General features: G+C 39.9%; 2 protein-coding genes across 3 annotated transcripts in view; both read right to left on the bottom strand.

The window, feature by feature from the left end:
• arhgap12b (Rho GTPase activating protein 12b) overlaps positions 1 to 1,618 on the bottom strand; it is a 65,480-nt gene extending 63,862 nt beyond the window's left edge. The window contains 1 exon segment of the mRNA XM_034234592.1: positions 1,466 to 1,618. The gene's annotated coding sequence lies outside the window, so the exon portion shown is untranslated.
• A 1,515-nt stretch (positions 1,619 to 3,133) lies between these two features.
• On the bottom strand, positions 3,134 to 20,092 carry LOC117558484 (kinesin-1 heavy chain-like). 2 transcript variants are annotated; one of them, XM_034234720.1, is made up of 26 exons: positions 19,741 to 20,092; positions 18,485 to 18,572; positions 18,302 to 18,375; positions 18,094 to 18,198; positions 17,963 to 18,011; positions 17,819 to 17,874; positions 17,310 to 17,397; positions 14,725 to 14,849; positions 14,088 to 14,192; positions 13,304 to 13,449; positions 12,731 to 12,879; positions 11,309 to 11,508; positions 9,982 to 10,050; positions 9,487 to 9,693; positions 9,252 to 9,395; positions 8,532 to 8,720; positions 8,210 to 8,327; positions 7,639 to 7,709; positions 7,451 to 7,560; positions 7,273 to 7,374; positions 7,131 to 7,191; positions 6,105 to 6,176; positions 5,421 to 5,522; positions 5,102 to 5,309; positions 4,320 to 4,425; positions 3,134 to 4,200 (listed from the first exon to the last, which is right to left on the bottom strand). In XM_034234720.1, the coding sequence occupies exons 1-26, from the start codon at positions 19,867 to 19,869 to the stop codon at positions 4,194 to 4,196; spliced, it is 2,880 nt and encodes a 959-aa protein (XP_034090611.1). In that variant the 5' UTR covers positions 19,870 to 20,092; the 3' UTR covers positions 3,134 to 4,193. The 2 variants fall into 2 exon arrangements, with proteins under 2 accessions (XP_034090611.1, XP_034090622.1); XM_034234731.1 differs by having other exon boundaries at positions 7,639 to 7,694; positions 19,741 to 19,869.
• Between the last annotated feature and the right edge of the window lie 2,015 nt (positions 20,093 to 22,107).

A 22,107-nucleotide genomic window follows, 5' to 3' on the forward strand; every position in this document is an offset into this window, starting at 1 on the left:
TGAAGTCAAGGTGCTGCTCTGTGGAGACCCAAAAGGATCTCGTTTATGTTTAAGAACAGGTTGGCACAGCAGTGACTGAACAACCATTGTCCATTTGAACAATACCCTACTGTCCTCTTCTTACTATTTAAGAATCAATCTGTAGTTTTTAAAGTGGGGCACAAGGCAACAACAACAATTAGTCTAATGAGAAGTATTCTTTATCAGGTAAACTATGTGTAGCAGCTATCATAACTATTACCATGGCAACTTTTTAAGACTTCAAGTCCTCACCTTTTTCTTGGTTGAAAATGCATATTTTGCTGCTTATATTATTTCCAGATGGGATGCTATTTAATATGTATATATATGGGATGCTATTTAATATGTACAGTCCCATTTAAGTAATTTGGAAAACATCCACCAATCAGATGAGAGGAAAGCATAATAATGAAAACAATTGAATAAAATGTTAATAAAACCACACAGGGCTACGTGCTGAAAACGCTCCTGATGACAGGAACATGCTGAAATCAGTGTCATGTATAAAACACTTGTGTAAATGGAATTATTGCAAATCCACTGTAACAGAACCTGCAAAAACGAGCACTTAATCTGGCGACAAATGAAGCTATGCAATGCATCAACACAGGAATCACGACATGTGCTTTTGTCTGCATACATCTGCAGACCAGCCACTGTAGCAGCAAAACATCCTGAGACCCTGACTGCCTTTGTCCCTGTGCTTCATTCAAAACAGATGTGGCCAAGCAGCATCCACTCAACATGTGCTGCTGCATTCACTTTCATCTATGCGGGTTATCTGATGCATATGTGGGTATGCATTGAATTCAAAACAGTCCTTTTGCAATTACTGTTGAAAACAAGCAGCTAGGGTATATACATCGCAGGGGCTGAGTGGCCAGAGCATGCCTGGGGCGGTGGTGAGGGGGGGCATGGCCCATGGGTGGGGGGCAGGGTCCCTTCAAGCCCCGCAGACTGCAGAAATACAGCACAAAGGAGTTTAATCCATGTGCAATCATAACAAAGGACACCAACTCGACCTTACCAAGGATTCCCAGGTGCGAGGAGAGTGTTTGTCGACGTGCCTGCCGGAGAAAGCTCACCTAAACGGGGACAAATGTCCAAGCACACCGCGAGAAAACAAGCTCACCAAATCTGTAGGTGCGTGCCACTCAGACTGATGCTATCACGTGGAATGTAATGATAACCTAGCGGTTTAAATATTAAAACAAACACAAGCCAAACATAGTGTTCGTATTCAGGATATTTTACCGGTGTGAGGCGTTTGAGTGACAATTTCCAGAGGCTTCGTGTCTGGACAAAAGCACTGCAGGTTCACTCGAATACAAGCCCTCTGTTCTGCAACAGCGTGCATAGCAACAAAGTAACTCCGTCAGAAGCCAATAGCCTGTCGCTGACCAATGGTACGGAGAACTCACGCACAACATTCAAACATACCTACCTTTAGAAACTCCAGAGGTGTCTCTCTGTGTTCTGTGTCGGCCGTATGGGTAGTTAGAAGCAACTTTTTCGCCCTAATTCAGTGTGTGCTTCTCCGATTAAGTCCGCAGCAGACCTCCAGTCAGTCGGTGTGTTCGCAATCCCCCGCCTCTCTTCAGGCAGTCAAGCGTACTGCGTCAACACAACACACATCCGGTCACAGCTTTCAAAGTACGAGCTTTGGCTGAAGAACCTGTGTTTTGTTATTTGGTGCTTGGAATTACAGCAGAGCAGCTAAACATGATGAAATACACAAAAAAAAAACATGATTGGCTGTGTAGTCAAAATGTATACAAAACGTATTCAAGACTTTCTTGATCTTAGATGTGTTGGCACAAGATCAATTAAACGTTTATAATTGTGTGTGGTGGGGTTATGTTGCACGTAGTGATTATGTTATTTGAAATCAACGATAAGTGATTTATTGTATGTATATCCAAACACCACAATACAATTTGATATAACGTAGGCAATGTTAAAACTGATATCCTTTATCCATCCAAAATCAATTTATGCATTAAGTAAGCTTGCTGAAATAAACATTAGCCATTAAAAGTCACTACAAGAATGTAAGTGTTATATATATGTATATACTCAGTCATAACTCACATGCACGGTAACTTAAATTGCGTTTATAACTTTAATCATAATATTTTAAATATAGAACAATGTAGGGTCATTTTGTATACAAGAACGTTGAAAGTGCCCTAAAAACCTTAGCGCCTTAACTGTGCTATTATATATTTTAAAGTAATGTCTCCATTATGGGATTAAATGCCGCCATTGTAAAACATACTATGTTTCCTTGCATACACAGACAGATTACCTAATTTATTTTGAAGGCACATTCCTTTAAGATCCGGTTTAGTCGGTGAGTTTTGGTTCAGCATGACGCAGTAGAGGTCTTTAACCCTGCAGACGCTGGTTTATCGCTGCCACCCCACCCGTCTGTCAGCGCTGATAGACGGCTTCCAGATCCCCGCGGGCGGCCTGCCCCCTCCAGGTTCAACACCCCACAAACCGGTGTTTCCCAACATAGGGTCCGCGGATTTCCAAAGGACCCACTGTTAAATCTGTAATGGTCTAAATTTCACTTTCCCTTAAGACCCTGAAAAATCAATGCAGGTAGGCCTATAGGAATACATATTTGTAAAAGTTTGCAGGCTTATCGGTTTGTTCTCATTATTTGATGGGATTTCATTGCCCATTTCCTAAAACCATTAAACATAATTAAAATGTGTAGGATAAACATGTCAAGATGCATCCCCATCTCCTCAGCCAGGCTCTATCTGGCAATCCCAGCAGGGAGTCTCACCATCCAGCAGGATCATGAATGATTTAGTGCTTGGATGATCCAGGAACTCAGCAAGTCCTCAATGGAGAACGCTCTGACTATAAAAGGACTGAAATAAGCCTCAGGCAATAAAACAACAAGTTTACATTATTTCAGAATAATGTATGAACGTCTGCATGCTTATTTAATCACATCACTTCTCCTTGTAAAAGCACAACCTATTGGTGTAAGGGGGGAAGTGCAACACATGAGCATTGGTTGTTCCACTGATATTTAGTTCTGTTCTGAGGTTTATGGACTGATAATGTGAATGTTTTGGCATATGAAAAATATTCATTCATTTTAAGGCATTACATTTATTTAAAAAAAAACATTTAACACATTTGATCAACATAGCAGTCGTTGAAAAATGATTGTGTAGAAAATGTAATCTTCTCTTTAGCATGCAGTGTTTCTTTGGAAAACCCTTTAATACCAATAATCTTATTTTGATGGAAATAACTAAATAAAAATGTAATTTAATAAAGCATGATAAGCAAAGGGTTTTTTCAGCAATACATTTAAAGGTGCCTTAAGTTTAAGGAACCAAAACACTTTTTAAATGATGTCATTATGTATTTAAAGTTTTACCTTTAATATCTGAACAGTAGTAGGATGTCATTGCACTTGTATAGTGTATTTCAGGAGGGTAAGTTTCAATCATCCACTTTCCTAATGTAAATCCAGTCTGAATGGATTCAAAAACAAAACATAATTAAACAAAGTGCCTGCAGCTATCAGGCATAAATTAGGAATGTGTCTCCCCACTGATAGTGCTCTTCCTGTCATTAGCCCAAACACAAGTGCAGTTCCCGAGTCAAATCATCTCTGGGAAGCTGAGGAGTTAAGGGCTTTTAGCGATAGTATCAAGCATGCGACAAAGAATAAAACATCTGATAAAATAAAGGCGGATCATGCATACACTTCCTCTTTCTGTTCTAATTAAATGGGAGCCTCCTTTTTAGCCACCAATATGGAATACACTATTGAATGACCATGCAAGATTATTACAATCATCTGCACATTACAATTAAGCATTGGCAGAACAGTGTCTTGTGTTTATAATAAGCACAGTTAAAAACAACTGGGCTCAAACCGAAACTAATATTTTACTCTAACATCAGGACAGAAAAACGTGTTGCATGTATGTGTTGATGTTGCGAGGCACTGATGTGGTTATTGTAGAGGCTTGTCTACACAGTTTATGGAATTCTTATATACAGTTATATATATTTATATACACACTTTGATGCTGGAAGAGTGGTGCAGTGGTTTCAGGTGAAAGTTCATTATCTTTGTAATGAAAACGTAGCTGGGTCTGGAGCTTCAAGATGTTACATGGGTGACTGCTCCATCTTCAGGGGCTGTAAAGAAAACCAGAAAAGAAATGAATGGAAAATAAGCGACATATGTATAAGGAAGACATACAAATTAAAATAAAACATCTCTTCTTATTTAGCTACTATGAAGAGGTTTCTCTTACCTGCTGTCGCCCGCCTCCCTGATGTTGTTCCCGATGAGGTTGGATCTATTGAGGCCGGGGATCAGGGGGGACGCTCCAGGCAGCTGGCCTGGTCGAATGGGCTTGGCTGGGTCGGACACGGAGAGATAAAAGGAGTCACATACAGAGAGCAGGCTGACACAACACATGTTATTTGATTTCCCATGTCTTTGTTTGTAGTTTAAATGTGTATATTTCAAGTTTAGACAGAGCCAGGCTAGCCGTTTCCCCCTGGTTCAGGTCTTTAGGCTAAGCCTAGCTAGCTGACACCTGACTGGCTCCATATTCAGCAATAAATAAGGACATAATGTTTGCTTGTTGTCTTAAAATGACTCGATGGATTTGACTTATTGGAAAAACCTCATATAATTAAATGTACTTATTTCAGACTATTGACATTCGTATTACCACATAATTGTTCTACTCATTTTGAGGAATGTTAGACCTGTGCTAGTTACATTATGATACTTTAAAATACAATATGATATTCTATTGTTCACACAAGGATATTTGTTTTGGTATCAGTCCTGCAGTTCCACATTAAATAAAATCATACATACAAAGTCAGAGATAAAGGGCATTAACATGTTCCAATAAGTCCAATCCAACGAGTACATTTAACATAGAGCTTCCATACATTTTGCACATACACTGCTAACATTGTTGACCTATTACTCTACCCTCATGGCCAACATCTACATGCTTGAGTGTTGAGAATCTCCGCAGGCATGACTGACATGGTTCCATATGTGTGTGTCCCTTACCTATGGAGGCTCTCCTGCCCATGTTCTTGGGCTTGGGAGTGTCCTTAATGCGCTCCATCTCCTGCTCGTGGCGCTTACGGTCGAGGGCTGCGTTCTCTTTGGCCTCCTTCAGCGCCGCCTCCAGGGCTTTCACCCGCTCAGCGGTGGCCCTCAGGCGCTTTTCCAGTTTAGGCAGCTCACCGCGCAGGTCTGCGTTGTCCCGTAGCAGCTTCAGAGGGGAAAACAAAGTGAGAGGACACAGAGAGCATGTAGAAATCACATCCATGATAAGTTCAGGGAGGAAGCACTGTGGTAGTTGTGTGTTTATATGTATTTCTACCTGCTTGTGAGCTTTGGTGAGCTGCTCGAGGTTGTTCTCCAGGAAAGAGATCTTCTGTGTATGCGCAGAGCTGCCTTCTGTGTCACCATCCACATGAGCATTCTACAGAGACACAGCTTTATTGGTACACTCATTGCAATCCATGTTGTACCTCTGCATTCATTTATCTCAGTGTAACTGATTTTTCATTGATCAAATTCTTCAAACACGGAGTATTAAAAGAAGTCGGTAACCAAAACCTCTGAATCCAAAGCAACCCATGTGTGGCTTAATGAGGTGATAAGTAGATTTGGGAACAGCAGAGCATACTTTGCTTTTGTTTATCTCGTGGAGCCTCAGCTTGAGTGCTGGAGATGAGCGCCATGCTGAGTCTGGGTCCCTAATTTACAGCTGCTACCTTTGAAGAATCCGATGGCCTAGTTATCGCACACCCTTTCTGTTGTGTTCCCTGGATTCATTAACATTTCATCATGGGGCAAATTAAATGGAGTGCAGCCGGTGCATGAGCGAACTACGCGTCTCATTCCAGGTAAATGTGGAAGTCAGGGCAACAGGAGCTAATGTGATATTACATAGAAGAGGAAATCACACAAAAACCAGATCACAGGAGGATGTTAGAGTGATAGGGTACCATGAGCAGTTTCTCGAGAACATGAGGACGTATACACACAGACAGGGCTTTACCTTTTTGACGCGAGTGACCAAGTCTTGGACAAAAAGCCTTCTGAGGTTGTGGAGTGTTTGCAGCTCTCGGCCCTGTGGGACAGCAAGGAAACCCACTTCAGAAAAAAACAAACATTTGGAGACATAAAGGGTTGCTTCACAGAGATTTGTTCCAGGATTTGAGTTATCCTCCCCTGAGATATATGCTTTAGCCCAAACAGAGTAGTAAATAGAATGTTGTTTTATAAAGAAATCAGTGACCCATATCCACCTGAATCTTAGTATAGAAAATGTGTTCCAATCATGTGTGGATGGTACCTCTACTTCAAAGTGAGATTTTTACATGAAATGCCATAAATGAAGTTAATGTAAATAAAGATGAGGATGATTTGCTGATATGATTTGTGTGTCACCTTGCTTAATCTCCATACAGTTATTGTCCTTAGGAGATATTCAGATTTGTTTAATTCTAAGGACACCTGCCTTATAAGAGATAGCTAATTTGACATCCATTGTTGTTGACCCAAATCCAAATTTATATATAATTAGTGTGAAATATACAGTATATTGTAATCTTTGTGGTGTTCTGATTTTTGCAGTTCCTGTAGTGTATACAAATTCTGCACACTTTACAATATAAATATTATGTGAAATTAAACAATATATGCCTATATCCCATGCTTAACAAATCAATATGCAACATGAAAATATCCATGCGAATTAAACTTCACAAGTAGAGAGTCCTTTAAAAAGTGCAAAAATAATCAATTGGATCATTCAGTTGCGCATTGCTTTGTGGAAGTCTAAAGTATACAGGAACAGTCTACATACAAATAATAGTTTAATATGCTCTATTATTTAAGTTCACTGGTTTTAACGGGGCACTGTTTCTGGATTGACATGTTACATGACTTTGTCAATTCTTCAATTGAAATGAAAATTCCCTTTGCCGACATTTTAATTAAATTAAACATCTATTTTTGTCTTAATTTTGGGTGACCTTCCCCTTTAAATGAACAGATTGAAATGGAGATGGCAGTAACTGACCACAGTGTCCTCCAGTCCCTTCAGGTCATTTCTGCCCTGCTCCCTCCTGTCCTGCATCACCCTGCACAATGTAAAATCCATGTTACTAAATGCATGTTGGGTTATATGAAAACAATGCCCACTGAGTATACAGAGGCCTTACGTGAGCTCCTGCAGCTGGCGGCTCTTCTCCTGGTCAGCAGCCTTCAGCTTCTCATGCTCCATCCTCAGCCGCTCCTGCTCCAGCATGATCCTCTGGTTCAGACTACACACATGTTGGTATCAGTATGTCACTCATGGAAACAATAAGAGAGACTAATGTTAGTGATGTTGTGCTTTACTCCTCTAGCTCTGTCATGAGTTTGTCCTTGTTGTCCAGCTCGTCTCTCAGGCTGCTGATCTGCTTCTGATGGGTCTCTCTGTGAAACTGGATCTGCCTCTCCACAGCTTCCTGAAGACACACACAGCTACAGTCACCCTCTTTAATATGGAGACCACACCAGTAAGAGACAGCTTAGGGGGACAGTACCTTGACTTCATTGGCAGACTGGATCTCGTTCTCTTTCTCCATGGTGTTGACTTTCTCTGGAAGCAAAAGAACTGATAAGGTATCACTATCATTCTGTGAATACTGCTACAACATATAAGGTCCACAGTGAGAAAAAAAGCAATGGAAAAAGCTGACCATTTTTTATTTTATATTGAGCTCTAGCAGTAGAAATGGCAATTAAGAGTGAAAGAACACATCTGCTTAGATGTATCAATGTCCACAATTGTGCTATTGTTATTGTGTTTAAATAAGTCTATGTTTAAGTATTAACTATAATGTGTAATTATTACAAATATGAGAAGTAGCCAAGTGGGGCCAAAGTACTCAAAAAAACGTTAAGGTCTGTTAATAAAAAGCAAAACAAATCTAAAAGGTGCATCATAAATATGCCATCTGGGATTTTTTTGCAGTTTATTCCCTGTATGGAAAGACATCCTATAATTCCAATGCACCTTGGGATGTTTTTGGTATCACAACTTTAAACTCGCTCCGGATCATTGAATGGTTAACGCTGGATTTGTTTTTTGACAGCACAGTGAGTGATGCTTACCTTGGGCTCTGATCCGAACTATTTCCTCATTGAGAGAGTCCACCGTTTCCTCCAGTTGTCTTTTCTTTTGCTCCACATTGTGGAGGCTGTCTGTCAGGGACTTGATCTTAGCTTCATACTGGACAACCACAGGAAAATGAAAGAGACATTAAAACCATAATGAACTCCTAAAAACTCACAAACTATTTTTAAACCAAGAACTAAGACATCCATAGATTTGCAAAAACCCAACAAGCCCCCCTTTGACAACGACATGATCTGCTTTTCTAATTAACCGACATATTTGTCACTGTGGAGACAGTATCCATGAGGCAGTGGTTACCTGGGAGATGCGGAGCTGGCCGGCGATCAGCTCACTCTCCGTCTCGTCCATCTTCTGGGTGTTCTCGGCCTTTGAACTCTCCAGCAGTTTGCTGCGCTTCACCATCGTCTTCACCTCCGACTTCATCTTACTGATGTAGAGGCGGGCCGTGGTGAACTCTTCATCGATGAGACCGCTGCTCTTGTGATGCTGAGGGGAAAGAGAGGAAACAAAGTAGCCGTTTTTGACAGTTTGTCCGTAGCTAAAAGTGACAGTCATTAATATGTCCTTCAAATGTTTTTGTCCTTTTTGAAAATGTCAATAAATGTCCAACTGAAAACCACAGACTAACCATTACAGCTAAATATACAGAAAGTCTCATCTACAGAAAAAACTGTAAACGGCACATGAGGGGCTACTAGGGGTGCAGCTAACACTCTTTTTCATTCATCGTATTTTTTCATAGAAAATGAACTTAATGACAATAATAATAGATGTTTTCTGCAGCTTTACACAAATCCATTCTTTTTGAGCAAATATTGCCCTAATCAACTCAAACACAGACAAAAAAAACTGGAAACATGCTGCCCAAAGACACATGCAATGCAGGCGGGGTATGTTTCAGCTGCTTTAATAATGTCTGAAATGAGAATGTCATCTATTCTCAACAGGCCATAGTTGCTCTGTGAAACAATTCTTAGTTTCTAGAATATTTCTGAATTCGTAAGTTTGGCTGGTGACCTTTATGTCGTTGCTTCCCACGGCGATGCCTATCTCGGCCAGGTCTTTGAGTAATGATGACATCATCTCAGTGAACCTCTTCTTCTGGTGGTTGGTCATCTCCTTCAGCTTCTGCAGCTCAGAGTCAATGGAGGCCAGGGAGCTCTGGTGGTGGAGGGTGATAAATATAAGTACACACAAGGTGATCACATGATCAGTGTCCTGTATTTTGATGGATTCTGCTTAGAATAAGTACCGATTTCTCGTTAAGCTCCACACTGAGAGCCTCAAACTCCTGCGCTTTGTCCTCCACTTCCCGACTCTTCTGGTCATAGTTGAGGGCGAGCTCCTCCAGAGCCTGCAGCACCTCCTTCACCTCCTCCTTGGAGGCTTCGTTCTCAGCCAGCAGCCGGTTCAGTTCAGTCTGCAGGGTGTTGTGATCCAGCTGGGAGGAGGCTAAGAGCTACAGTTGGGGATAGGGAGTGAAGATAAGACAGAGATGCTCAGCCTGGGAAGGGAAAAGGGTGCAAGGGGTATAGAGTTCATCTTCGAATGACATGGCACAGCTAAGAAACCTCATGTGTTCCATCTGTAGGGCTCAACTGTTGCTAGGGTGAGCTGCAATCTGACCTCTCCTGCAGGGATACTAATGGTCTGCCACAAGCTGTCAGACCGGGTTTGTGCTAACAGGAACGGCTGTAGGGCTATTTGGAAGGAAGGGGAGGGGGGGGGAAGGAGGAAGTTTTGTCACCTCCTCCTGGTCCAACATCTGCTCCTTCAGCTTCTCTAACTCCTGGGACTGCTGGTTGATCTCATCGTCCTGAAATAAGTGTAAGATTGTAAGAGAGAAGAACAATTATTTTAAGTACACAACTTATTTCCACCACATCCACATGCAGTACTGAACAGCAGTCAATCACGCCATCTGCTGACCAATAGAAATATCACATGTAAGAAGGACTAAAGCAGGTAATTCTAGCAATATTAACAACATTGAAATGTCATTAAAAAAAAAGTATGTATAAAGCTACATCTGAACTGTCCATTACTTATATATTTTTTAATTATTCTTTAAGTCAATAATACATATCAGACAGAAAATAATAGACTTTTGATTGACATGCATAGTTAAGTTAGGGTAAACTTCCATCAGCTGTTGAAACAGGCAGGTATAATGCAGAAGGATGGATTTGTTGGTCATATGATTAAGGAAGTCGGCATGAGCGTGCACATACAATGCTTAATTATGTTAATATGCTACAGGCTAGTTCACAGTACATTAGGGCAAGTCAGGTGTAAATTACACAAAAATGTTATCTCATCCGAATTAAGAATCTTACATTGAAATTAAAATGAAATGATTGCTCTAGTAGTAAAAAGGTGCATAATTGTCTATGAAAGTTAGAATTAAAAAAACATTGATAGTAGAATATACAATATATATTTGAATGTTTGTTCCATGATTCAATATGAATTATATCTTATTTATTTTGTATGTACTTCAACTTTTTATAATAATAGTATTGACGACTTGGAGTGAAGTTGCTTCAATGTAAAAAGTAACTTTGATGTTGTTTATAATCTGAAATCTTGCTGGGGGGAGGAGTAGCTTCAGTGTAGTGAAGCTCTATTGAATATAAAGCAACTGGTAGCTTCATCATTCTTAAACAGTAAATATACAGTGGATGTATGCATGTCATGTGCAGCATTATTACCCATTACTACCACAATATATTAGTGTTCATACTTGGTTTTAGGTTATTCTATGTTCATGACTTATGTTATATTATGGTTGTGATCCCATTGATTTGTAAATGGCACAACTCTAATTTGTTCAGTATCATCTGATGTTTCAATAGTTTTTTAAGGCATAATTGTATAGGACATTCATGTATTGTCTTATTCAAAAAGACTTACTCTCTTATTTTTAGTGGAGATCATTAAAAATTGTCTGACTTGATCAGTGAAACCACCATACAGAGATGAGCATCCAGTGAGTCAATGCCCAGCTGTAAAAAATGCTGCTGTGTGCGTGCCACAAGCATTTGCAAAAACACTCCCCACAAAAATGTGTTCACCTTGTCATCCATCTCTTTGTACATCTTGGCCATTTCTGCCCCATACTGCACTTTCTCAGCGTCAGTTAGTTTGACCCCGGGGGGGGCGCTGAGGGCCGGTGTGGGGGCAGTCTTGTCGTTGTTGAGCGCGCTGTCCAGGGCCTGCACCTCTGCTTTGGCCTTCTCTTTATCAAACTGATCCTCCACTGGCACACTCTCTCCTGCAGGGGGCAGCAGAAAATGAAGTACAGCGCCACTTATAGGCCCGGCATATGTACTACAGCGTCTCCAGCGCGGTCTCGTGTGAATGGAATCCTTTTTTGATATCGTATTCGGTTCGTTTGCGTTTCGTATGCGTTTGCGTGTAAATGGAGTCTTAATCATCCTGTCCTTTTAACCTGTTAAGCCCTGAGCCTGTTTTTCAGGTCTCAGGCTCGACAATGACATTGCCAGAACAAATTACTATAACTTCAGTTCAAAAAGAGGTAAATTAATAATCTTTTTTCTCAAAGCAATGACACACCTGTGACATTGGGATGTAGAGAAGTCAGAATCAATATAGATGTTTTTATTTTAAAGTAAATTCAGATTGAACATAGTAAAAAAATGTAAATTATAGTCTCCGTCCAAAAAAAAAACATTACTTATAGTGAAAACCACCCTTGAATGATGGGTTAGTAGACAACAAGCTTTATATTTCTACCGTGAGTTATGTGCACTCTTTCGCTTAGTGCTAATTCAGAGGCTTGGCGTTAGAGTTGTATTTTGTTTCGGTAAAAATGGTTCATATCGTCAGTTAGCTGAGTTTCTTCCCGTTAAGTGGGTATGACACATTAATAGGTTGTCAAATGTTAAGAAGTTTGGGGCACCGGGCGGGGGCACCGGGCTTATTAAGAGGGAGACTTCCGACAACTTGAGATTTCTCGGCTCTTTAGATCAGTGTAAGACCGACATGATCATGCACATTTCTGAAGAGTCATTGCTCGTGTGAAAACAAAGGAGTCTTTGATTAGCAATTGTCATATTCAAGCCAAAGATATGACCAATGTGAATTAGCTCAAACCATAACCTTGTGCAAAAATACTAAAATCAGAGGTAAAAGTTTTAGTTGTTTTGCTTATTTTTAAACTCATCCTAACGAAAGTATTGTACTCCTTTATGATGATCAGATTACTACAGTGTACATTTTATAAATCTATATTACCAAACCTTTTTTTCTGCGTTGGTTGGAAAATACAGTAGGAAAATAAGTTAGACCATTTTTTAAAGGCACGAAACATCTGTGATTATGCATAAGGATAAATACTTTGTGTGCCATGGCTGGAATTCGTAAAACATAACTCTTTGAGTATAAGTAAGTACATTCAAGCTCATCAGCCTCTCTTTAAATATCCCAAAGCAGCATAAGTGGCAAATACATATGTGGGATGTTGTTGTCCTTACCGCCTCTCCAGCGGGTCAGCTCGCTCTCCAGCCATGTGACGGTGTTTTTCAGCGTCTTGTTATTCTCCTTCTCTTTCTCCCACTTTTTCTTCCACTGCTCTGCAGTCAGCTCCACATTCAGAGTCACTGTGTTCTTGATGGTATTTGCCCTGGTGACACAGGAAGGTAATATCACCAGCCCAGCCACGCAGTACTGCTTTTACTCAGAGGAGGAAGAAGTACTCAGATCTTGTACTAAAGTAAAAGTAGAAGTACCAGAGTGTAGAAATACTCTGTTACAAGTAAAAGTCCTGCAATCAAAATGTTACTCAAGTAAAAGTACAAAAATATATATATTTAAAGTAACAAAAGTAAAAGTATTCATTTTGCAGATTAGCCAATTTCAGAATAATATATATTGTATGTTTTGATTATAATTATTGATGCTTTAAAAGTTTATCACAGCTGGCAAAGGTGCAGCTAATTTAGAGATTTGAACTTATGTAACTTGCATTGACATGATTCCTATGATTTCCATGAAGTGTGGTCCACATATTTCATCGGTAAGTTGTGAGTGTATGTGTTAGAGCGTACCTCTGTCCAAACAGCAAAGTGGACCTGGTCTCAGCGTCGTTGTAGGCAGAGGGTGAGGCGCAGATGACCATGGTGGTTCGACAGTTCCCCCCCAGGGAGTCCTGCAGGATCCGGGTCATCTTACTGTCTCTGTACGGCACATAAGCCTGACAGAGGACACCATTTACAATTAGCAGGACATACAGAGCTCCTACTAAGATAATAATATTTCCAAGGTATACTGTGGAAAATGTCATCATTTTAAAGGCTATTTGTTTTGGATTACATATTATTATTCCTACTTAAAGGTAGGGTAGGTAAGAATGGAGAAACCAGCTTGAGTAAACTAGAATTTGAAAATACACAACCAAAAAGAAATCTGCCCCTTCCTTCGGACTTCCTTATAGAGCCCCTCCTCCAACACACACAAACCCGCACATGACCAATGAGGGCACGAGATAAGTTTGTGCACGAGATGGAAGGCTGAGAGGCAGGTAGGCCATCCAATTATCTCCCGCGGGCCGGGGCAGATATTGGATAGCTTTTTACAGCGCCACGGCTTCCACAGATGAAATATTTGTATATATTTATTGTCAAAGCATTTCATTTATTCATTGCTATTGGGATGTTAATAGAATTAAATGGAATATTTAAAAAGTGTTTCTGAAGTGAATTACCTACCCTACCTTTAATACTAAACGTTTAATCACATTCTCCCTCTTAGATAGGCTATTTAAAAGGCAGTTAGATGGAAGAACATAACTCTGAAAACTCAACATCCCAGAGATAGTGCTGACTGCCTCACCGAGCCCTCTGCCAGAGCTGAGATGACATTTCCCAGTGAAGACAGCGACTTGTTGATCATCTTGGCTTCATCCAGCACTGTGCCCTCTGCTCCTGTTTTACCAATCTGTGAAACACACAAACACAGGAGAGTTCTCAGAGTAAGGCCGGAAGCACACTCTATCATAAGAAAAATTACTTAATAGGATTACTTCTACATTCTAACTGCTCACAACATGGTTATCATTCTCCAAACTGTCAAAAATAACTATACCAAAGATTAAGGAACCGTGTATTATTAACTGATAATATTATTAACATAATCAGATTTATAAAAGAGGGTTGACAAAGCATATTATAGGTTTTAATGGTATTATGGATACCATACAGATAAGACAGTTTACTGTAGTGTCCCCTGATTAAAGGAGAGGCAGCTGTGTGTCAATAAAGTTTCATTATGTGAATTCAGTTAATACAGCAAAGCCTTCATAAGACCGGTCCGCATCTAGAAGGTTAAACCATGTTTAAAAGAAGTACTTACCATGCCTTTAAAACAAAACAAAAAATCTCAAAAACTACAATTATGTGTTCTGAATCTGGAGGAGGATGCAGATGCAATCCAAAGCGAGGGGGAGGACGAGTGCAGGATGTAAACTAACTTTTTCACTGCCTGCCAGGTCCACGAGGTACAGCTTGCCGATCAGCTTCTGTCCGGTCTGAGAGTTCTCCTGCTTGATGTTGATGAGGAAGATGCTGTGACTCCTGGAACTGTGCTCGTTCATGTCTGACATACAGGTGTGACACATCCACACACAAACAAACACAGAAACACAATAAGCATTGGGCTAATGCTAAGTGTACATTGTTAGTATTATTGAGGAAAAGTCCAAATTATTTATGATAAGTATAGCAATTCTAGGTATAGTAAGTATTAACAACAATATTATTTGGAATAACAAGTATGCTAATATTTTAAAGACACATTGCCCAAAAGGATTTTTTACTTTATAAAACTTTCCAAGCCACAATAACATGCAATCTGATTTTTGCACTCTAAAAACTCTAACGCTAATCCATTCAATTCTTACAAATCATAAAATCCTATCCTGTTATACAGTGTAAGGAAAACATATTACAAAATTTGAACTGCACTGGTCGGGATTGCTTTTTGAACTAAATATATCTTTAAGGACTGAATTAAAAAGGTGAAAAAAAATTAAATTCAAATGATGAGAGCAGTGTGAAAAAAGATAGCTTTTATCACAGAGCATGAGAACATGGCTGATGACTCTCCAACAAGACATAGCTATGCTGCACTGATGTCACATGCAGCATATCCATCCATCCATCTTCTCCCGCTTATCCGTCGTCGGGTCGCGGAGGTAGCAGTTCCAGCAGAGAGCCCCAAACTTTCTTTTCCCTGGCCACATCAACCAGCTCTGACTGGGGGACCCCAAGGCGCTCCCAGGCCAGCGAAGAGATATAATCCCTCCACCTGGTCCTAGGTCTACCCCTTGGTCTCTTCCCAGCTGGATGTGCCTGGAACACCTACCTAGGGAGGCGCCCAGGTGGCATCCTAACTAGGTGTCCGAACCACCTCAACTGGCTCCTTTCGACGCGAAGGAGGAGCGGTTCAACTCCGAGTCCCTCCCGGATGACTGAACTTCTCACCTTATCCCTAAGGGAGACGCCAGCCACCCTGCGGAGAAAACCCTTTTCGGCCGCTTCTATCCGCGATCTCGTTCTTTGGGTCATGACCCATCCTTCATGACCATAGGTGAGGGTAGGAATGAAAATGGCCCGGTAGACAGAGAGCTTTGCCTTCTGGCTCAGCTCTCTTTTCGTCACAACGGTGCGGTGAAGCGACTGCAGTACCGCTCCCGCTGCTCCGATTCTCCGGCCCATCTCACGCTACATCCATTGTTCCCTCACTCGAGAACAAGACCCCGAGATACTTGAACTCCTTCACTTGGGGTAAGGACTCATTCTCACATGCAGCATATGAGCATAGTAAAGTCACCATGACAATAAGATTCATACAGCCTAAATGGGACACTCAAACCTTTCTGTTGTTTGGGCTATGATGACATTTGAACATAAGCCAGGGAATGTCTAACAATAATGTTATCCGGATACATTATGGAAAAGGATTATCGTTTTTTCACAATTTAAGAAAAACTAACAAAATTATTGGTGATTAGCCCACTTGAAAGCATCTTCATTTGCATAGAGATTTTTAATTAGTACCTCCGCAGATTATATTTAGTATAAGTAATAAAAAAGTAATCCTGTAAATAGGGTTTATGATGCATTTATCCTCAATCAGACTCAAATACTGTTATGGTGTCTTTTCAGGGCTTATTCAGAATGCAGCTGCTCGAGTTCTCACTAACACAAAGAAAGTGGATCAAATCACCCCAGACTTCAACATTTGACTGTAGGTTTAAATAACGAGTTTGGTTCTATGCTCCAAACCACTGGAACAAATTCCCCAAAAACTGCAGGTCCAGCTGGAAGACTTTTCTTTTCGCCTCTGCCTTCAATGAAATCAAATACATATTCATATCTTACACAGCAGTATATCTTTAAGAATTATATTTTATAGGTTGGTTATTCTATTTTAGCTTGGTTTTCTTGTATTTTAATGTCAGTTTATAATGTGTTTCGGTTGCACTATATCTTAATAGTATTTTTGTAAAGCACTTTGGATTGCCTCGTGCTGAAAAGTGCAATATAAATAAACGTGTTTTATTGGCCAAAGGACCCTAAAACCTTTAAACTATTGTTTTAGCTGTTGCATTGGTACTGAAATTGTCATGTCCTATACTTACAGAATAGATCATGACAAATGTTACATTTCAGAAAACATCAGATGCAAAAAGAAGTCCGGTGAAATGAAAGCTCCTTTCACACACCCTGTGAGGGGCGGGGCTGGAGTGCTGTTATAAAACCTCTCTGTTCTGTACCAAAGTTGAAGACATGAAAAAGGAGGTGGTATTTAAACTCCAGCAGCCGGCATTGGAATGAGATTGGGAAGATATACCAAATACTAAATTAATCTTAGATAGCTACAGATTAAGCCATGGGTTTAGAATAAGACATACTTCCCTTTTCCTGTCTGGTTATGTATGTGGCTTGCACACACAAAGCGTTCTGGCTAAGAGTCTCGCTGCAGTCAGGAGACTCAGTGAGGTTGAACCCATGAGAGGAAGCAGCCTTAAAGGCGCTCAGTGTGTGAACTCACTTGTGACAGCCACATGTCTGCTGCTTTTGCCTTCGTCTATGGCGTCCATGACCTCGTCGGGACAGCTCACGAAACGCTCTGTACACCCCTGAAGACACATGCAATCACAAGGAGACGCTGTGTTCAGCAGCCCTGCAGCAGGTTGGCTTCACAGAAAGACAATTATTAGCTCAAAAGACCGTGACTTGCTTTATCAGGCTGATGCTTTCACAGGGAAAGTTAAAAAGAGAAAATAACTACATGTTCTAGGTTTATTTTCAATTATCTCTTTATCCCCATCTAATTCAATCAAACATACTCATTCCATAATAGAAAATTATTGTAAATGTTGGGTTATGTAGCCCTCTTCGTACCCTGCAGTTCACAGTTGCTTTTATCACATTAATTTATCCATCTATAACAAATGGCTAGGGAAAAACTTGTGACTCTGTGACTTCATCAGAAACAATCAATGCTGCAACCCAAATAACATTTCTCAACCTAAAAATAAACCCCCCTGTGTTTCCGACCTTGACATAGGGCACCCTGTTTTTATCTTCGTGCACCGAGAGGTTGACCTTTGTGGCTGTGGAGGAGAAGGAAAGGAAACATCAGTTCTGAATCTATGTTGTGAGCATTAGAGTCTGAATGAGAAGAAGTTGCTTCAACCATACCATCCAACAAGTCCTTAATTTTGTCCAAATAGATTTCAAAATATGAAACCTGCAAAGCAAAGTGAAACTTTATAACGTGTTATTCCTGACATTTGGAAGCATATGAGCACCTGATTGATATGTTAACATACTTTGATGTGAAACTCCAGGTTCTCATCCATGGAATAAATGTAGTTGAAAATGTCTTGAACAATTCTGGGAATGATTCCCATCATGGCTGGGTCATGGAGATTCCCCTTTAGAAGACAGTTATATTCAAAATGTTAATAGAATGTTTGGCTTTTCAGTCACAATTGTTTTGTATATTTGTCCAGTAGTAAAAAAAGATAAGACAATTACCTCCATTGTGTGCGTTTTACCAGAGGCTGTCTGCCCATATGCAAATATCGTCCCATTGTAGCCTTCCAACACATCTGTACACATCAAGACAAAGAAATAGGACAATGAGGTTAAAGCTTGTATTAGTAGTATTTTAGTATGTTAGTTATTGACACAGCATCAGTATTTTACAGTACATCTTACCCCTGACAATCTTCTGAGCCACAGCGTTGTAGAATTGCACCTGGGTTGTTTCTGACTGGAACACGCGGTCAAAGTAGTACGGTTTACCCTGAAAAGAGGTGGATGCAGTGATGGGTTACACGTGCAAACATGAATTTCCATATTGCTACACGGCAATAGGCATTCATAACTCAACCTTACTCCGGATATTCAGCAGTAAGGGGTGGAATATTTAGAGTGTTTATTCAGGAAACAATAAGAATATGGACTGTTGGCCTTCAAAATAAGGAAAGTAGCTGGACTCAAGAGGCATGGAAATACAAAATATATCTAGTTTTGAGCTTCATCTATTGCCAATAAAAGTAAATTCACATAATATTTACAATACTGAGACAATGTCAATGACGTGGTGAGGGACCTAGTCCTTTATATGCAGCTATATGCTGTTGTGAAGGAAAGTATAATGACGTTTCATAGATGCTGAAGGTTAATATTTTGTATTAAACTTTAATTGTTTAAGTTACAGTCACCAAAAGCTTATTGCTAACAAAACACACTCATTCGTTGGCCTTTTAGCACTGTCACGACTCATGCTAAAAAGTTAGCAGCAGGCCTAACATTCAATTAGCTTTCTGCTGAGCTAGTTGAATGCAGGTGGAGCTAAAAAAAAAAAAGGCACAGGTGAACCGGTTGAACATGTGTTAAACTGGCAAGTTTAAGCTTGAGTGATGGAACTTTATACTGGTTAAATATGGGAAAAGGCTGACAACATTTATTTACACGGTGTTTAAATGTCTTCCCTTCCAAGTCATGATGACATTATCGACCGCCTGAAAAGCTGTATAAGCTAGGCCTAAACTTTACTGAAGTAAAAACACGACTAAAACACCACAGTTTAAAGTACTTTGGAAAAATTTAAAGCAACATAAATAATACATTATACAATGTTATTTATTTACAAGTGATGCCAAGTGATTCAAGAAATGTGTTGGAAAGTCACATTCAATCAAGAGTTTGGTTTTAAGTTTTGTCCATGTTGAAACCAGAGCTCAAATCACTTCCATGTTATCAAATTAACTACTGTTTTAATGGTATTTGTACACTTGAAGAGACATAAAAAGCAGAAAAGGGAAATATTTAGCAGCAATACTTGATATAGCCTACAGTTAAAACACTCAATTAGAGATAATTGCCTGACATTCCCGTAATGAAAAGTGGAAGAAGTATAGCCCTCTAAGCTTTTCACCCCAGAGCTGAGAAGAGAGAAACACACTAACCCCCATTTGCACACAGTCCTCCCCTTGAAACTTCGGGACGTATATGTCTCCCCGGGCCAACTCCGAGCGGTTCAGCGGCCTGAACCGGCACACCACCTTGATGGTGGTCTCCGCTGCGGGGTCCGCCATCTCCGCCGCTGTGGATGGACGGAGCGCTCGGTCCTCCCGGTACAGACTCAGAGAGCAGAGACCGCAGCAGGGAGCCGGAGGGGAGGCCGCGCCCCTCACACTGAGCTTACTCAGAGGCTGCTCCACAATCCGTGTTCCTTAGATTCATGTCTTTCTTTTTTTAAACAGTAAACAAAAAGCAACTCGAGTGCTTTTTAACTTTTTAGTTCATTTAACTTTTGGTTTTCACCTTACAAAATGTTCAAATGATGATTCGAGATAGGGGCGGGGCCACTCTCTTGGAAGTAATTTCAAAACAAAAGCCCTCTCTTGGTTAACGGCACCTGTATGGATGCTGTAAGAAAGTTTTTGGATATCGTTGGAGTTGGATACTGGAGATGAAGCTATGGGCTGTCGAGAGAGGATTTCAAGCTCTCAGAGTCTGGGCAGAGGTGGGAGAAGTAATCAGATCTTGTACTTAAGTACAATTAGAAGTACCATCATTTAGGAATACTCTTTTACAAGTAAGTCCTGCATTCAAAATGTTACTCAAGTTAACGTACAAAAGTATTAGCATCAAAATATACTTAAAGTAACAATATGCAGATTTCAGTATCATATATTATATGATATGTTTTGATTAAAATTATTGTCAATTATCAAAGCTTGTAAAGGTGCAGCTAACTTTGATTTCTGCAGGGTTGCTGTGAATGTTACTCCAGGTTTAACTAAAGTCTTAATTAAGGGTTGATTATATATCACATCATTATTCCAAATCTGGTATAAAGTAACTAAAAGTATTACATATAGTGGAGTAAAAGCACAAGATTTCCTTTGAATTAGGGGTAGAAGTAACAAGACATTTAAATACTCAAGTAAAGTGCAAGTCCCTTAAAAGTGTACTTAAGTACATTAATTGAGTAAATCTACTTAGTTTACACCACTGAGCCTGGATAGATATAACTAGTTGTCTTAAAGCCATGTGAAGAGAGGAAACCAGGAAATGTGGAGAAGTATAGATGTCCTTTCCTCTGAAGGAGCTGATCAGCTGTCAGTCGGCCTTGACAGCTGACTGACTGTTGATGGAGTTTGTTCACATGTGCTATAATATTTAAAATGAACCATTTGTCACTGTCAGAGCAAAATATGCCTATTACCTGTTTAACTAACTATTGATTGTATTGTTTCATATTCGGAATGTGAATCTATTATTTATTTTCTAACCAGAGTATGATTGTTGTGTCATTTGAACACTGGGAATTGATTACAAGGCTAAATGTTTCTTTGCTGTCTATTCAATATGTTTTCTTCTTCTTACTCCACCTCCTGAGCTGCTGTGATTCACTATGGACAAAAGCAGTAGAGGAGGATATAATATAAGAACAGAAAATGTACTATGCTATTGCCCAAACTACCTACACATTGTACTATACCCATCATACATACATCACAATGTAATGATACCAGTTTATTTGTACTAACCATGAATAGCTCCTGCTATTCACCGTGAAGGAAAAGGTACATCCAGGGTTACCTTGACGACTCAGAAGAGATGCTTCCATCCAACCCGAAGGACAAGCTGGAGAGCAGACATATGAAACGATTAAAGACAACATCAAGTCTTAATATTGCTTATTTAATCATTTAAAGATGATTAATTGTACTCTTTCTTTTTATTGATTTCTTCATGGCTTCTCTTGTGTCTTTGGAAATGCCGAGGCTTTTGTGAGTGGATGCCATTGCCAACCAAACCAACTACTGTTTTGTTGTTGAATACAATAAAACACATGGGTATCTAAGTCTACCTTGGTTTTTGTGTTTTTTTACTTAGGTTAGGTTGAGATAATGTGAAGCTTTTTAAAATATTGGTTACTGGTGTCATACAATGTATAGTGAGTTAAATGCTGCCTAAACTCATTTGCCTCAGAACAGAGTTTTCTTTTTAATCAGTCTATAGAGATTCAAGCCTTTCAGTTATCCAAAGTTCTGAGAAAACATCACACATCAGGATAGCTGGATGACGTCTGTCTAAAAACACACATATACATTCGGGTCAATGTAAGCAATACCTACTGACAGGCTGTGGTATGTTGTGATTATAACTCAGTTGAGGCGCATTGTTTGGCCTGACACAAGGTTGAGAGTTTTGTGTGATATAACTATCAAAGTAATAAACCTTTACTTTGGGTTCATAAGACAAACAAACACAAATGATGCTCCCTGCACACATACAATAAAACTAAAAGTCTGCAAGTAAAG

Source organism: Gymnodraco acuticeps, unplaced genomic scaffold (assembly GCF_902827175.1).
Source record: "Gymnodraco acuticeps unplaced genomic scaffold, fGymAcu1.1, whole genome shotgun sequence".
Taxonomy (NCBI): domain Eukaryota; kingdom Metazoa; phylum Chordata; class Actinopteri; order Perciformes; family Bathydraconidae; genus Gymnodraco; species Gymnodraco acuticeps.

Coding starts and splice junctions, on each gene's coding strand:
- LOC117558484 (XM_034234720.1), bottom strand. CDS start 19,869: ATGGCGGACCCCGCAGCGGAGACCACCATCAAGGTGGTGTGCCGGTTC. Junction 18,376..18,484: donor GGCTCAGAAGATTGTCAGGG/GTAAGATGTACT, acceptor TGATGTGTACAG/ATGTGTTGGAAGGCTACAAT. Junction 7,192..7,272: donor CGCCAGCTGCAGGAGCTCAC/GTAAGGCCTCTG, acceptor TACATTGTGCAG/GGTGATGCAGGACAGGAGGG.